The sequence below is a fragment of the Pseudophryne corroboree genome, chromosome 1 (genome assembly GCF_028390025.1).
Source record: "Pseudophryne corroboree isolate aPseCor3 chromosome 1, aPseCor3.hap2, whole genome shotgun sequence".
Taxonomy (NCBI): domain Eukaryota; kingdom Metazoa; phylum Chordata; class Amphibia; order Anura; family Myobatrachidae; genus Pseudophryne; species Pseudophryne corroboree.
In genome coordinates this window covers 906,746,589-906,764,108 of record NC_086444.1, presented here as the reverse complement: position 1 = coordinate 906,764,108, position 17,520 = coordinate 906,746,589, and the positions used below count along the sequence as shown (strand labels likewise).

The 17,520-nt window shown below is 45.4% G+C and overlaps 1 protein-coding gene across 12 annotated transcripts in view; it reads right to left on the bottom strand.

Annotated features, from left to right (window-relative positions):
• BLTP1 (bridge-like lipid transfer protein family member 1) overlaps positions 1-17,520 on the bottom strand; it is a 705,550-nt gene that overhangs the window by 306,463 nt on the left and 381,567 nt on the right. For all 12 annotated transcript variants that reach the window (XM_063920260.1, XM_063920265.1, XM_063920266.1 and 9 more), the window contains exons 36-40: positions 12,890-13,101; positions 11,378-11,529; positions 10,875-11,025; positions 3,867-4,019; positions 946-1,186 (exon numbers count right to left, since the gene is read on the bottom strand). In XM_063920260.1, the coding sequence (XP_063776330.1) occupies positions 946-1,186; positions 3,867-4,019; positions 10,875-11,025; positions 11,378-11,529; positions 12,890-13,101 (909 nt within the window). The remainder of the gene's footprint in view (positions 1-945; positions 1,187-3,866; positions 4,020-10,874; positions 11,026-11,377; positions 11,530-12,889; positions 13,102-17,520) is intronic.

Below are 17,520 nucleotides of genomic sequence, written 5' to 3'. Positions count from 1 at the left end.
CTCACTGGGGTTAATGACAAGCGATGAGATGCCTAGCTCCTTCTCTAACTGAGCCATAGTAACTCTGGTGTCCACCTCAACTATGGCCCGCATGGCAGCAACGTTGTCCTCGGTGATGGGTGATGGTGGACACAGGTTGGCTGCAGTGCTCCCCATCTTCCAGGTACTGTTTCCTGCACCTATACTCTGCAAACCACTCAAATGCAGTGGTTCAGGATGGTGCTTCATCCCCAAAAGTAGCTCGCAGTCGGTCAAAGCTCTCCTGCTATCGCAGGGCACTCTTGTGAAGGAAGTGAACATGCAGACTTCTTTGGTGTGCAGTGCTCCTTATATATGGTTCTGTGCTTTGACATTTCACAATAACTTTAGTCAGAGATTACAGTTCAGGACCAGTCAGATTGTGTCTACGCTACCTATGCACTGCACATCTGGAAACTTACTGCACACCTCTCGTACATTGCACTAGGGTTTTTAAAGGCCATATAATGCAAGTAAAGAGGTGTATTACATATTGCTAACCTCATCCTGCTCTGTTCACAGTGTTACAGCCTGTTCTGTCCTCACAGGGTGTGGTATATTGGGTCGACCACATCTAGGTCGACAGTAAGTAGGTCGACATGGTTTCTATGTCGAGATTGGTGTCTTTTTCTCCGTAGAGTGACCGGGAACTCAAATTAGTGCACTGTGTTCGCTCGCCATGCTTCGGGCAAGGTGCCCCACTCGGCTTGGCACAGGTTACTATTCTTAATTGTAGTCCACGTGGATCGTAAAGCATGAAAAAGTTCAATTTTTTTAAAAACTCATGTCGACCTTCTGTCACGTCGACTCTAGAACATGTCAAACTAGAGACCAGGTTGCTCTAGAAACCATGTAGACATACTTACTGTCGACCAACAGTGGTCGACCTAGAGACCGGATATCTCCTCACATGCTCTGTAAACATACCTGCATCAAACTCGAACTCTGCTCCATCTGCACTGGTGTCACTTTGCAAAGCTCCTCCATTCTCTAACCCATTCAAATCGTCCTCGTCTCTCCTAACTGTGTTATGTGGCTTCAGCGTCTGGGCCGGTCTGAGCAAGCGAACCCCTTTAAAGGCAGGTGTAACAACAATAAAATTCATCCATTGCCTGGCAAGAGCAACAAGCCCCTTCTTTAATGTGACTAGGGCAGGGAGGCCATCACTCTGTAAGACAAAGATAACCCAATTCAGTTTTGAATGCTCTAGCTCTTATCCAATCATTCTCATTTAAACCTGCTGTGATAATAAACCAGATTAGAACTATGCAAATAGTTAGGTCATAGACTTCACGCTATTACGTTGTACTCCTGTGATGTCTCTAATGACTAGTGGTTATGTTACAATACCAGCAGGAATGCACTGGTGTAACGTTGCAATAGCTGAAGGAACTGGATGGAGAAGAGATCTGCATGAGAACACCAGATTTAGCCCAAATTTATTTAGTGTACTTGCGATTTGTTACCCTCATATCTTGGATACCAGACAAAAGTATTCCACACAGTATACAACTGCATTGCACAATTTTCATACACTCAGAACTACCATGACATTTATTAATAAAATGGACCCAAGTCAGCAGAAATGTCACCTCCACGTACAAATGGGCCTGACTCAAATGTACAGAACTACATTCGCAGCTGCATATTTGTACGCAGCGGCTGTGCGATAATAAGCAAATGTCGTAGCCGCCTGGTCTTCTATTGAGACGCCCAGTTGCAGAGCAGCCAAAGTTCTGCTCAGCCCTTTGGTAGCGCAGCACGGCCACAGGTTGAGAGACGCCAGAGTCTTGGAAGCTGCATATAGGATCGCAGGCTGCTACATGCCCCAGAAATGGCTGTGACACCTGTGTGTGAGCCGCCAAACTCCCATTACCTCACAAACACTACCTTACAGTCAGTAATTTTGCAAATAAATTCTGAGACAGCTGTTGCAAGACCATTGCCGCACATGCGCACCGTGACTTGGACACATGAGTAGTGGCAAAAAAATTGCTCCGCTGCGTACTAATTAAGACCTGTTGTAGATAACATTACCAAAGATAGCATTGTTCCGATGGCGCCAGGAAGCGCTTGTACGAGTACAGTTGGGAAGTCTGCTGGCAGACACCCGGTCACTCATCCAGACCAATAGCGGACAGCACAGCAAGATTAGCGCGATATAAAGAACATCAGATTCCTATGTAAGGTGCACTAATACCACACAGGTAACGGGATTGTATCCATAGCCACAACTTATTGGGGCTCACACCAGTATGGTGTATAATTACAGAGCACAGTTTAAAGGGACTGAAACCGCAGCCACACAGGGCAGGGATAAAGACCAGCACAAGGAGCGAACATTGTAGAAGCGCAGCGCTGTAACAATCACCACCACAGGCTTATTATAGCCAGACAGTGCTGGGACAGACACCAGCTAAGTGGACTGGAAGTGCTGCAGTCAGCATTGTAATTAATATCAGCACAGGGTGCCAAATGACATAAAACATATGCTGATCTGATCCTGCACATGGGACTCAAGATTACTACTAACTATGGAGAACAACTGAATAAAACGCTAAGGCATATCAGCTGTTACCTTGTTCTATCTATTGCCAAATCCATCAGTTGAATCAGGAACTTTTATACTAAAGACAACCATTTTTCCTTTACCCTACTACCTACAGTTGAATGTTTTTTTTTGTTGCAATTCATGCTCATGGCTGTATACCGATATTAGGTGCATAGTGACAGATATTTATACACACATTGAAGATTTTTAGACTTTCCTACTTTTACATAATTCGATTATTGCAAATTTTATGTACAACAGGTATATCTCTTAATAAATGTATTGTTTTTAACAACAGTAGCCTAGGATACTGTAATTTGTTTTTTACTACAGATATGTCCACTTACAGATAGCGTCTGTGCCTAGGCCTACAGCTTCTCCGTCCAGGCGGGCATGTAGCCCGTGACGGAGACGCGCACCAATCACTAGAATGGGAGAGCGTCTCTGTCTGGGGAGCGCGCGCGTCCGTTATAGAGACACACCCCATTCTAGTGAATGGGAGTGTGTCTCTGTGCACTCCCGGCTTGACTAGGTGGACGGATCACCTAGTCACGCCGAGAGCGCATGCCTGCGGTGGAGCTAAATCAGATGAGCGTGGCTCCATCAGTACATCTAGCCTCCCTGCATGTTAATTAGCCCTTATAGTCACGCCATGGCGTGATGTGACATAGAAGTGCCGAGCATCTTTTAGTGCAACTTTTTGCATTAAAATGCATCTTATTCGCAAAATGATACAAATAGGAAGCTCAAGCAGCTTTTCTTGATCCAAATTCTATGTGGAATGCATATATTCTGTGTGACTGCGGCTCTATCTGCATATGGAATGCTATGCTACAGAGTTTTCCTACAAAACACTGTAACGTACAATTTCTTATGCAGATACTGGCTCGGTTGCACAAAGAAAATAGTCATGCCGCATATCATTTTAATAAGGAGAGTCTGCTTGTTTATCTTATTCGCATAGTGATGCAAATAAGACGCGTTTTTAGCAAAAAAGATGCCCAACGTTAACGGAGTTGCACAGGACCTGTCAGGTCACTCACACAAGGCATCTCCAGCTGAGTGGCGGATTGAGGCACAATGTATGAGGACACATCTATATATAGACTATATTTGGACAGCAGTTAATAATGGTCTACATCTAGCACGGCATGTGCTGCCTCCAGCCACACAAGGCCCTAAACACAAGTGGAGCTGTATAGTGCACCCATTCTCTTAGCAGCAACTTGCTATACCCTCTTGTCAACTTTTCCCCCACCTCTCTCCCTAGAAAGAAAGGATGACTCAGAAAACTTACTAATGTGGCGTCTTCAATGGTTGAATAATTGGCTTGATGTAAGTAGTGATGTAGTAAGTTACAGAGTAGACAGGATGGATTCTCTTGTAGGAAGCGTGCTTGTTTAGTGAGCCTATTGTACTTACTCCGCAGAGGAAAGTGAATACTTTTATTCTGTAACAAAACAAAATATACTGCATTAAAACCAAAATAGACGTTATGGTAAGAACTTACCGTTGATAACGTGATTTCTCTTATGTCCACAGGTATCCACAGGATAACATTGGGATATGGTTGAGCGACAGCGGAAATGGCACCAACACGGTCACAAGCTTACTGGCCTTCCAGGATGCATTGGGGCCTTCACCATATAGTCCCGCCCACTGACTCAGTCAAATCAGTTCTTTCCACAGCGATTTAGGCAGGAGCATCAGGTAGAGACCTGTTTAGGCTATAAGAACACACATGCACACCCTTCCATACAAGAAGGAAGAGGTTTAGTGATTGTCTAGATCCTCAAATCAGGTGCGTCAGAGTGGGATCCCTGTGGACATAAGAGAAATTACGTTATCAACGGTAAGTTCTTACCATAACGTCTATTTCTCTGGCTGGGTCTACAGGATTATCCACAGGATAACATTGGGATTCCCAAAGCCAATTTTAGTGGTGGGGACGCTCCTGATTACACAGGAGGACCTTTCGCCTGAAGTCTGCGTCATGAGAGGCAAAAGTATCCAAGGCATAATGTCTGATGTATGTGTTTATGGAAGACCATGTGGCTGCCTTACATATCTGTTCTGCTCAAGCACCCTGTGGTGCTGCCCATGAAGGAACAACCTTACGTTTAGAGTGTGCAGAGACATTAGCCGGAGTAGGGAGATCTGCATGAGAATAAGCTTCTGATATTACCATTCGGAGCCATCTCACCAGAGTCTGTTTACTAGCAGGTCATCCTCTTCTATGAAATCCGTAGAGGATGAAGAGAGAATCTGTTTTCCTGATGGCACTAGAACGATCTATGTAGATTCTTAAAGCTCGGACTACGTCCAGCGACGCTTCTCCCGCAGATAGTCCCGATACCTGAAAAGCTGGGACTACAATCTCTTCATTCAGGTGAAACTTTGAAACCACCTTTGGAAGATAACCAGATCTCGTTCTGAGAACTGCTCTGTCTGGAAAAAAAAACTTAGGAAAGGAGACTTACACGATAACGCTCCTAAATCTGACACTCTTCTGGCTGACGCCATTGCCAGTAAAAAAAAAAAAGCACTTTAGCCGTTAACCATTTAAGATCTGCTCTCTTAAGCGGTTCAAACGGAGGACCCTGGAGGAATTTAAGGACTAAATTCAAATCCCAGGGAGCTGCAGGAGGAACAAATATGTACAACCCCCTGAAAGAAAGTACGTACATCCTGTAAATCAGCAATCTTACGCTGAAACCATACAGTTAACGATGATACTTGAACTCTCAAGGAAGCAACTTTCAAACCCTTATCCAATCCTACTTGAAGGAAATCCAAAATCCTGGATACTTTAAAAGATCTTGGATTCAATTTTTTTCCAGTACACCAATGAATATAGGCTTGCCATATTCTATGATATACACGAGCTGAAGAAGGCTTTCTTGCTCTAAGCATAGTTTGGATTACTTGTTTTGAAAATCCTCTCGCTTCTAAGATAGAGGTTTCAACAGCCACGCCGTCAAAGACAGGCGATCCAGATGACTGTGGCAACAAGGACCCTGTATTAGCAGATCTGGACGTTGAGGGAGCAGTATTGGTGCTTCCACGGACATCCTCAGTAGATCTATGTACCAATGCCTTCTTGGCCAAGCTGGAGCTATTAAAATTATTGCTCCCTTTGCTTGTTTTATCTTTCTCACTACTCTGGGTAACAGAGATATTGGAGGGAACAGATACGCCAGATGAAATTTCCATTCTACTGACAGCGCGTCCACAAGGACCGCTCCTGTGTCCCTTGTTCTCGATCCGTACCTTGGAACTTTGTTGTTTAGACAAGATGCCATGAGATCTATCTCTGGTAGACCCCATCTGTTCACTAGTGTCTGAAACACGTCTGGGTCTAATGCCCATTCGGTTTCCTGAATGGTGTGCTAACTGAGAAAATCCGCTTCCCAGTTCAGAACCCCTGGGACAAATACTGCTGACAATGCTGGGAGATGGAGTTCTGCCCATCTTAGAATGGGAGTTACCTCCTCCATCAATCTTTTGCTGTGAGTCCCTCCTTGATGATTGAGGTACGCTACTGCTGTCGCATTGTCTGAGCGAGTCTGGACTGGTCTTCCTTGCTGACTGTCCTTTGCCTGAACTAGAGCCATGTAAATGGCCCTTATTTCCAACAGATTTATTGGCAGGTGACATTCCCTTGCGGTCCATTTTCCCTGGAACCACAGGCTTCTGAGTACCGCACCCCAGCCATGCAGGCTGGCATCTGTTGTCAGGACTTGCCATTCTTTTATCCAAAAGGGTCTCCCCTTGTTTAAATGGTCTGTCTGTAGCAACCACGCTAGAGACCTTTTTACGTTTACTGGAAACTTTATCTGCTTTTTTATTGTCTGATGATTTCCGTTCCATTTGGTCAGAACAAGGTGTTGCAATGGTCTCGAGTGGAATTGCGCATATTCCACCATGTCGAAGGTTGATACCATCAGACCCAACCGTCGCATTACTGCATTGTCTGACATTGTCTGGGCGTGCAACGCTTCCTGAGCCATGACCTGCACCTTGACTATCTTCTTCTCTGGTAAGAGAACTTTCTGTAGGTCTGAATCCAATATGGCACCCAAATGAATCATCCGCTGTGACGAATTCAGAGACGACTTTTCCCAATTTATGAGCCACCCGTGTTCTCTGTAAACAAACTTTTGTCTGTTGAAGATGGCTCAAAAGTAAATCTTGCGAATGTGCCAAGATTAACAGGTCGTCGAGGTATGGGAATATTCTTATCTCCTGTTTGCGCAGACAAGCTGCCGTAAACACCCTGGGTGCTGTTGCTAGCCCGAAGGGCAAGCCTTGGAACTGAAAATGTTCTTGGAGGATGGCATACCTGAGGTAACACTGATGAGACAGTGCTATAGGCACATGTAGGTAAGCATCCTGTACATCCAGAGATACCATGTAATCTCACGGTTCCATAGCCAACATTATGGAGCGTAACGTCTCCATGTGGAACTTCCGGATCCAAATGTATTTAACATTTTCAGATTGAGAATTGGTCGATATGACCCATTTGGCTTCTGGATCAGAAATAGATTGGAGTAAAACCCCTGTCCCCTTTGTGATGGAGGTACTGGGACAATCACACCAGACTGCAGTAATTTTTGGACTGCTTCTTGCAGGGCATTGCCCTTCGACTCTATACGAGATGGGCTGGTGCAAAAATATCTTTGAGGAGGCTGCCTCCTGAATGGGAACCCATACCCCTGAGATACCACCTTCTGCACCAAAGCATCTGTTGTTGACTGCTGTCATATGTGCGCAAAATGAAGGAGTCAGCCCCCAACCCTGGAATCCTCCAGGCGGAGGCCCGTCTTTTCAGGCTGATGGTTTCTGTTCAGGCTTGGAAGCTGGCTTTTTGCTAGCCCACTGCTTCTTACCCCTGGTTTTGAACTGGGGTTGCTTAGACTCCTCTTTAGCTTTCGCTTTGCCAACAAAATGAGCGAAACTTTGAACCCTTGGACTTAGGGTTATAAGTAGCCTGAAATCTGACCTTCTTTGACTCAGCCTCTGATTCTAGGATATCAGATAATGGTTTCCCAAATAATATATTACCCATGAAAGGCAATGCTTCCAATTCTTTCTTGGACTCCGCATCTACCTTCCAGGTACGTAGCCAAACTGCTCTGCGAGCGGCTACTGTCAAGGCTGAAGCTTTAGAAGCAACTGTACCCATATCAATTGCTGCTTCTTCCAAGTATTGGGCAGATTGTCTTAAATGATACTCTTGCTCCCTAGTAGAAGAGATGTCATTCTCTAGTTCCTCTATCCATTCGCCCATTGCCTTTGCTACCCAGGCCGAAGCCATAGCAGGTCTTACCACTGCTCATACTAGAGAAAATACATTTTTCAAAAGCTATCTACCCTTCTGTCTGTGACATCATTTAGTGAGGTAGACGACAGTGGTAAAGCAGATTTATTCACCAGTCGCAGAACATGTGCATCTACTTTTGGAGGAACTTCTCTTTTCGAACAATCCGCAGCTGGAAATGGATAATAAGAATTCCATCTTTTTGGAATCTTATATTTCTTACTGGGCGTCGCCCAAGACTCATCCATCATTTCCGTCAGCTCATCTGACGCTGGGAATTCAGTTTTCACTGATTTTGTTCGTTTAAACACAGGTGCTTTAGATTTTAACACTGTCTTGGCAGGCTCTTCCAAAGAGAGAACAGCCTTTACAGCATTAATACGTTCAGCTACATCTTCTGAACTAAAACTCTGCGACTGATCATCATATGGAGTATTTGAATATACTGTATCATCATCTGTTGTATCATCTTGTGTAGTCTGCCACAAAGTCGTATCTGTCTTAGTCTTACCTGTCCCTTGGTTGCTTGTAGAGACTACTGGAACCAAGCCGTAGGAAGGGAGCTGCATGTATGGGTTAATAGTGTAACATAACCGTTGAGGTGGTGCGACCGGAGTTAACCTGTCCGCTATTGAAGATAGAGTCTTTGCGAACATATTCCATGGTGGCTCTGTTGGTGGTTGAACCAACTCCAGTTTTTTACTTTGCTGAAAAGCAAAACAGTTCGCACACAGGCCCTTGTAAGTGACCAATTGGGCCATACCAATTCTCCCTGTCTTACAATATAAGCATGTTAGGGCTGTAGGAGTGCTTGATAAATTCTCCTCGTCACTTTTGACGCTCACAGACATGGTAATAACCTGTTAATGACTACACAATTTGTGACTGAAAATCACCTATATATGAGTATATAGAAGTGAAATCAATCTGACCACAGTGCACCTGAATTGAGGGTCAGAACAGGACTGACGTTACACAGAAAAGTCAGCACTCATACTAGCAGTCAGTCGCATGTTAAAGAATTAGACATTGTCATATGAGAATACAACCCCCATTACAACATATAAATAAGTAGGAAAATTGTACTTCTGTTTTCAACTGGTTCTTTTTCAACATAACATGCAGAAAACACAGTAATATACAGATCTCATATGCAATAGGTACTAAAAATTAACAATTCATACTAACAAGTAGAGAGAATTTTTAGTACTGTATACCCTTCCTCTGGAGAGCAGGATATAGGGAGACACAACACACTTCCATATCCAAGCAAATGCGCTCGTAAGACGCTGAGTGGATTCAGACGCTACTGATGTACACTACCGCTCCTGATAACGGACACAGTCGCTCACTGATGGACACGGACGCTCAGCGACTTCCACGTGTATGCAGACGCTAAGGCCTGCGACTCGGTCTAGGCGGGATCTCTAGTGTACACAACCGCAGCGTCTAAGCTGCGACCGAGTACCCTCGTGGTAGCGTCTGAGACGGAAGTGAGGTCATTTAGTTCATGGACGGGAGACGCACGGAAACTGGTCATGAACTCGGAGAAGGGGCGGCCAGGAGAGCGTCTGAATCCCCCTGTTGACTTAAACTCTAAGGATTGCGGCCTCTACCTAGTCCTGGCACCTATGATCCCTGGAGTGTAGCGCTTTCGCACTCGAGATGTTCGGCGCATCAACACACTGTTTGTAGTCTCCACCAATACAGTGTAGCTGTGTCCAGACCCCCCTAGTAAGAGGAAATCCATAGACTTGCCGTCCCCCCCATGCTCCGGCCACAGCTTGGTTACGTCTGCTGGACCTGCTAGAACATCCGACACAGACGCCCGTCGAGACTATTACCGCGAAGGTAAGCGTTGTTGCGACCCGGTGGGGAGTTGTTGGAGCGACTTTTTCCAGTATGCGTTTAAGACGCTGTTAAGAAAAGTCGCTCAAAAAAGGTAAGTCTATAAAAATAAAATAATAAAAGCTTCAGGCTGCTTTATCAAGAGCAGCCCTGTGACCATGCGGCTTCCTGCCGCACCAAGCAAAAAACTGATTTGACTGAGTCAGTGGGCGGGACTATATGGTGAAGGCCCCGATGCATCCTGGGAGGCCAGAAAGCTCTGACCGTGTTGGTGCCATTTCCGCTGTCGCTCAACCATATCCCAATGTTATCCTGTGGACCCAGCCAGAGAAATAGCGAGTACAAGTAAATGGTAACCACAATGGTCATTTAATGGCAGCAAACATGCAACGCATTTAATTTTATGTTAATGTGCCATTCTACATCACAATCAGATAATGAAAGAATAATGACTAAGGGCCTGATTCAGGTCCTGATGCCGAAGCTTCACATGTAGCAAAGTACCGATGTCCGGCACATTGCGCATGTGTAGTATAGGTCCTGCGGCGTCAGTAGCAGAAGAACGATTTCCTGGCTTCTTTGTAGGAACTACAGCGGATGACTTGCGCAACCCCATGGTGTCGCAGGTGATCCGATTATGTGTCTTAGGACGCAGTACAGATCACTAATGCAAGCAAGATGTTTCTTCTTATACCAGACGCCACCTGCTGCATTACCATATCAATGCATTGCTGCAGCAACGAACTCTCCAACCACGTCTGAATTAGTCCATAAAGAGTGTGTGTGGCATAAAGGGCAATAAAATATACACACATTTACCTAAAGAAGTAAAACAAAAAAAATATTTACAGCAGAATGTGCTTCTTTGAAGTCTAAAACGTAATTGACTGCAGCCATAGTAGAGATACCAAGGGGTAAATTCACTAAAGCCTAATTTAAAAATAATCTGGTCGAAGATGTGATTAAGTGACAGCAGATGTGCAGTTTAGCTTCTGAAACACAACATCAATATTGATCGGTTTAGATAGATATCTATCGGGTTTCAGATCGAAATCAATCTTTAGAACATGCATTCCCAAGAGTCCTCACACCTCAGACAAATGTAGAATAAGCAGCACGGATCACTCTGCTCACCTCTAATGCTTCAGTCATGATACAGCCCATGACAGCACAGACTCTTAGCGTTCCCTCCGTCTCCAGCTTGTTCAGAGAGGATTTTAACTGGTCAATTGGGACCAACCATGCACCAACTGCTGGAGTCGCAGTGCTAAGGAGGTTTAATTGCCTGAATAATAAAAATCAACATTTTTCTCAGAAATTTACATTTAGTTGACCATGAATAAATTACAATCCAGTAAGTGGTCACTCAAGTGCAATGATCGGATCATTATCTTTTTATAACAATATCACAACAGGCCTCGTCTTCATGCAGTCACATCACCAAATAAAGATTCTTAGAAGCTCTATTAAATGAGTGGTCAGTATGAGCAATGGAGAAGGTTTTACTTCTTGAATGTGTTAATATGTTTAACTAGTGTAATTTACGTTAAACCTACTTTACACCATATATCATTTAAAAAGCAGATAAGATATTGTAGCTTTTACATCAACCATATCCTCAAAACAGCTGAACTAACCTGGAAAATGTAAGAGCTGGAGATCGTACATTTGTGGGGGCTGCAAAACTAAACCAAATCTCCTTAATAGTGAGCTTCATGCTGCTTGAGTCTGGAGGAGGAGGCATCAGCGGAAGCTCTTTTTTCAAATCATCTGACTCAACACCTTCATCCTTTAAAGTAAAATTCAAAGTTAGCTAATGGTCAGTGTCTGTAGAAACAAACTATAAAGAAACTGCACAGATTTTAATTAACTCAAATACAGAAATGAAGAACATATTACAATACATATAAGCCATTATTGCAATATAAAGTAACACTGTAAAGTAAAATTCTGTATTTCGTAGGGAAAAAACCCACACTTCTTCAATTAGAAGGTGACCACATGTTACTCCCAGTCTCTAAATCTAAGACCTTTCCCATCTGTCAAGTAAATAATGGGGTTTTATTATTCAATGCTCCCTCAGCAAATAATCAGTAATACCCCCTTTCAGACCGCCAGCAATATTGCACGCGAGCGCGCAGCAAGCCGGGTTGTGGCACAGTCTGAAAGGGGCCAGTTTAAATAATCCGGGTCAAACCCGGTATTTCAACTCTGGTAGCGAGCACGGTTTAACACGTGTTCAACACAGCTCGCAGTTCGGGGTGAATGGGCTAGCCGGGTCGATGCGACCCGGGACCTGTTCACACCATAGGAAGAGGAGGCGTTTGGAGATCTCATCTCCGAGCGCTACCTCCGCACACAGCGATAGTGACGCCACCAACTCGGCATACTGCCAGATCGGGCTGCCTGTCTGAAAGGGGTCTCGCCGAGTCACACGCAGGAAGGACCCATGCACAAATCCGGGGTTCAACTCGGTTCAAGCGGTCTGAAGGGAGTATAAACCAGTGGGCCTTGGTTAGAAAAATAAATTTGTCTTGTGAAGGATGGTTTTGTAGAACATACTGAATACTTTAAAGTGGCAAAGTCCTGAAGGAAGTACTATACCCGATGTTTCTTTGTCTGACAAGCCATTAAAAGAGAAGTTTCATCTTAGGAAAATAACCTCACAATTCATTATTCTGTGGATTCTAATAATGGTCACAATACCCAGCACCATTACAGTAAATGAGCAGAGATTACAAGTAGCGGGAGCAAGAATAAAGAGTGTAGTAAAGGGAGAAGGAATCCCATTGTCAATCTTGATATAATTTATATATTGAAAGCAAATGGAAATGCTGATGATAATATTTCATATACCGTTGTATTCAGATATTTAGTGCTCATTTACAAGCAAACAATATAACAAGTGGGCGATTCTCTATGATGCACGGGGCAGCTACACAAATTCAAACGACATTCTTCTCCAAAACACTAAGATTTTAGTGGGTCTTAAGTTCTAGTGTAAGGCATTGCTACTAAGCTATTAAGTTTTCATATAAAAACAACACTTTAACAGACCAGTTTAAGAGGAATTTTTTTTTAAATGCGTGTGATGCATAGGACTTTATGCTCACTTTCTCGAGAATCACCCAAGTAAGGTATTTGCTTACCTGTTCTTCAGACACTGAGTTTCCATTGATATCTGAAGATGGACTTACACCATCACATGGAATGTTATCGTCAGATACATCAGTGCTGTAGCCACTTCCAGTTGGTGAATCAGAGGAGTCATTAGACTTTAGCAGTCCACTACGCTCATTGGTGCTAGATGTCCCCATCATGCCAAAAGAGTTGTATAAAATAGCACCAGACTGCCGCCCACCTGTAAATAGTAAATTAATATCAACTGTAACCATACCACACACACAGAAGCCATATGTCGTATATTTGTTACAAAAAGAAATTCGATCTGCGTTCACAAATATATCTTAGCTTTAAAGGTAATTACAGTATGTAGCACTATTTACAACCACTAATAATCACTCAAAATAACAGATGGACTAGACCTTAAGGATAAAAAGGCTACCCACTCAAAAAACCCCAACAAGCACTCCATACCGCCTTGAAACATCTCCCATTACTTAACACATTTTTCTGAGTAGATGCACAGTTTGTATTTACCGACATCTACAGTAGAGTTAAGGATGTCGTGTAATGCGCTAATTATTCTTGTAGCAAAAGATGTCCAGGTAAAAGGTGGAGGACTCATTGCATGCTGAAGGGACGGAGAACAAATTGTTTACATTTACTTTTAATTGCCCCTACTATCAGAAAGGGAGTGGGAATAACAAAAAAAATGAGTTTTATGGTAAGAACTTACCCTTGTTAAAACTCTTTCTGCGAGGTACACTGGGCTCCACAAGTCTGGACAATGGGGTGTAGAGTAGGATCTTGATCCGAGGCACCAACAGGCTCAAAGCTTTGACCTTCTTCCCAAGATGCATAGCGCCGCCTCCTATATCACCCCGCCTCCCAGCACAGGAGCTCAGTTTAGTTAACCAGCCCAATGCAGTAGTAGGAAAAGAGACAACAACGGTTAGTAGCCACATACACCACACTCTCACGACAAGAGAAGTGTCAGCGGCTAATGCCATATCAACCCAAAGAAGCTAAGTGCGTCAGGGTGGGCACCATGTGGAGCCCAGTGTACCTCGCAGAAAGAGTTTTAACAAGGGTAAGTTCTTACCATAAAACTCGTTTTCTGCTGCGGGGTACACTGGGCTCCACAAGTCTGGACAATGGGGATGTCCTAAAGCAGTTCCTTATGGGAGCGGACGCACTGTAGCGGGCACAAGAACCCGGCGTCCAAAGGAAGCATCCTGGGAAGCGGCAGTATCATAGGAATAGAACCTTATGAATGTGTTCCCGGAGGACCACGTAGCCGCCTTGCACAATTGATCAAGGGTCACACCACGTTGGGACGCCCAAGAAGGTCCAACAGACCGAGTAGAATGGGCCGTAATGTGAACAGGAGCTGACAGACCAGCCTTCACATAAGCATGCGCAATCACCATTCTGATCCACCTGGCCAGGGTTTGCTTGTGAGCAGGCCATCCACGTTTGTGAAATCCAAACAAAACAAAGAGATAATCAGACTTTCAAATAGAAGCAGTTCTCTTCACATAGATACGGAGAGCCCGTACCACATCCAAAGACCGCTCTTTGGGAGACAAATCAGGAGAGACAAAAGCTGGAACCACAATCTCCTGATTAAGGTGGAACGAAGAAACCACCTTAGGCAAATATCCGGGACGAGTCCTAAGAACCGCCCGGTCACGGTGAAAAATCAGATATGGGGAACTACAAGACAAGGCACCCAAATCCGACACTCTTCTAGCAGAGGCAATAACCAACAGAAACACCACCTTAAGGGAAAGCCACTTAAGGTCAGCTGAACCAAGAGGTTCAAATGGAGACTCTTGTAACGCCTCCAAAACCACAGACAAGTTCCAAGGAGCCACAGGCGGGACATAGGGAGGTTGGATACGCAACACACCCTGAGTGAAAGTATGATCATCAGGTAAAGTCGCAATTTTTCTCTGAAACCACACCGACAAGGCAGAAATATGAACTTTGAGGGAGGCCAGACGCAGGCCTAAATCTAGGCCCTGCTGTAGAAAAGCCAAAAGATTGGCTGTACTAAACTTGGAAGCGTCATAATGGTTAGATGCGCACCAAACAAAGTAGGAATGCCAGACCCGATGGTAAATCCGAGCAGAGGCCGGTTTCCGGGCCCGCAACATAGTTTTAATGACCTCTTCAGAAAAACCCTTAGCTCTTAAGACGGAAGCTTCAAGAGCCAAGCCGTCAAAGACAGCCGGGCTAGGTCCTGGTAGACACAGGGGCCCTGAACGAGGAGGTCTGGGCGTTGTGGAAGTAGAAGTGGACGCTCTGACGATAGGCCTTGCAGATCTGAGAACCAGTGCCGTCTGGGCCACGCCGGAGCTATGAGAAGCAGACTTCCTTTTTCTTGCTTGAACTTCCGAATTACCCTGGGCAGGAGTGACACCGGAGGGAACACGTACGGCAGCCGAAACCTCCACGGCACTGCCAGCGCATCCACGAATGCTGCTTGAGGATCCCTTGTCCTTGCTTCGAAGACCAGAACCTTGTGATTGTGTCGAGACGCCATCAGATCCACATCTGGAAGACCCCACCTTTCCACGAGGAGTTGAAACACTTCTGGATGGAGGCCCCACTCGCCGGCATGCACGTCCTGATGACTGAGAAAGTCCGCTTCCCAATTCAGGACTCCCGGTATGAATATTGCCGATATGGCCGGTAGATGGCGTTACGCCCAACGTAGAATCTGTGAGGCTTGCTTCATTGCCAAACGGCTTCGAGTGCCGCCTTGATGATTTATGTAAGCCACTGTGGTGGCGTTGTCCGACTGTACTTGAACAGGACGGTTCTGAATCAAATGCTGGGCTAGGTTCAACGCATTGAAGACCGCCCGGAATTCCAGAATGTTGATCAAGAGGAGAGATTCCTCCTTGGTCCACCGACCCTGCAAGGAGTGCTGCTCCAGCACCGCGCCCCAACATCTTAGACTGGCATCTGTCATCAACAGGACCCAGTTGGATATCCAGAAGGGACAGCCTCTGCACAATTGTCGGTCCTGGAGCCACCAGAGCAGCGACAGACGGACCTCCGGAGTCAAAGAGATCATTTGAGACCTGATCCGGTGAGGCAGGCCGTCCCACTTGGCTAGAATCAGCTTCTGGAATGGAATTGAGCATACTCCACCATGTCGAATGCTGATACCATGAGGCCCAGCACCTGCATTGCTGAATGTATCGACACTTGCGGACGAGAAAGAAAGCAACGAATCCTTTCCTGAAGTTTCAAAACTTTCGCCTGAGACAACAACCACCTCTGGTTGTGAGTGTCCAACAGTGCTCCCAGATGCACCATGCTCTGAGCAGGGACCAGGGAGGATTTCTTCCAGTTGATGAGCCACCCGTGGGCTTGTAGAAACCGGACCGTCATATCCAGATGACGCAGGAGAAGATCTGGGGAATTTGCACCAGGATTAACAAGTCGTCCAGATACGGCAGTATCCTGACCCCTTGACGGCGGAGTACCACCGTCATCACCGCGATAACATTGGTGAAGACTCGCGGAGCCGTTGTTAAACCAAAAGGTAACGCCCGAAACTGGTAATGGAGGTTGCCAATAGCGAACCTCAGGTATTGTTGATGTGACACTGCTATAGGAATATGCAGGTAAGCATCTTGTATGTCCAGGGAGACCATGTAGTCCCCAGGTTCCAAGGCCAGAACTATAGAGCGAAGGGTTTCCATACGGAACTTAGAAACCTTCACAAACTTGTTCAGTGCCTTGAGGTTGAGAATGGGCCGGGAGGACCCATTCGGTTTCGGGACTAGAAACAGCGGAGAATAGTACCCCCGGCCCCTCTGAGCAAGAGGCACATGTACTACGACTCCTGTATCCAGGAGGGTCTGTACCACCGAATGCAGAGTGTTTGCCTTTGTCTGGTCCGACGGGATGTCTGTCTGGCAAAATCGATGAGGGGGTCGGTTTTTGAAGGCTATGGCGTAACCTCGAGTGACGACTTCCCGTACCCAGGCATCTGAAGTGGTCTTCAACCATTCCAGGGTATACCCTAGAAGCCGTCTCCCCACCCTGGGATCCCCCAGGGGGAGGCCCGCCCCGTCATGCGGCAGGCTTATCGGTCTTGGCTGCTGGCTGACGGACAGCCCAGGCTCTTTTGGGATTCGGCTTGCCAGGTTTGGAAGTGCGGGCCTGCTTATGGTACGCCTGACCTTTTGCTTTACCTGAATGACGAAAGGGGCGAAAGGACGTGCCTTTGGCCTTCGACACAGAAGGAGCTGTGTAAACCCCTGCACAGTGTAGTCAGCACCAGCAGAGATAAAGGAGAGATATGGTGACTAAATCACAGAGAAAAATACGTAATACAGTATATCTTTGTGAAAATCCTATATTAAATAACACCTGACGCACCAAGCCCCCTCAGGTCATAGAATATAGGGATAGCAAGTTGAGTGAAAGACACGAGATGGACACCACTCAGCTATCAATGCACACACAATAGTCACAGTTTGTACAACGCAGAGGTTATTACAGACAATAATACTGCACTGGACTAGCTTACACAGCTATATAGTCAATAGATATAACACTACACAGTAAGAAACTGGATGTATATCACAGGGTAATTGTACTATAAACCCCTGACTAAATGCACTCTTTCTTACTA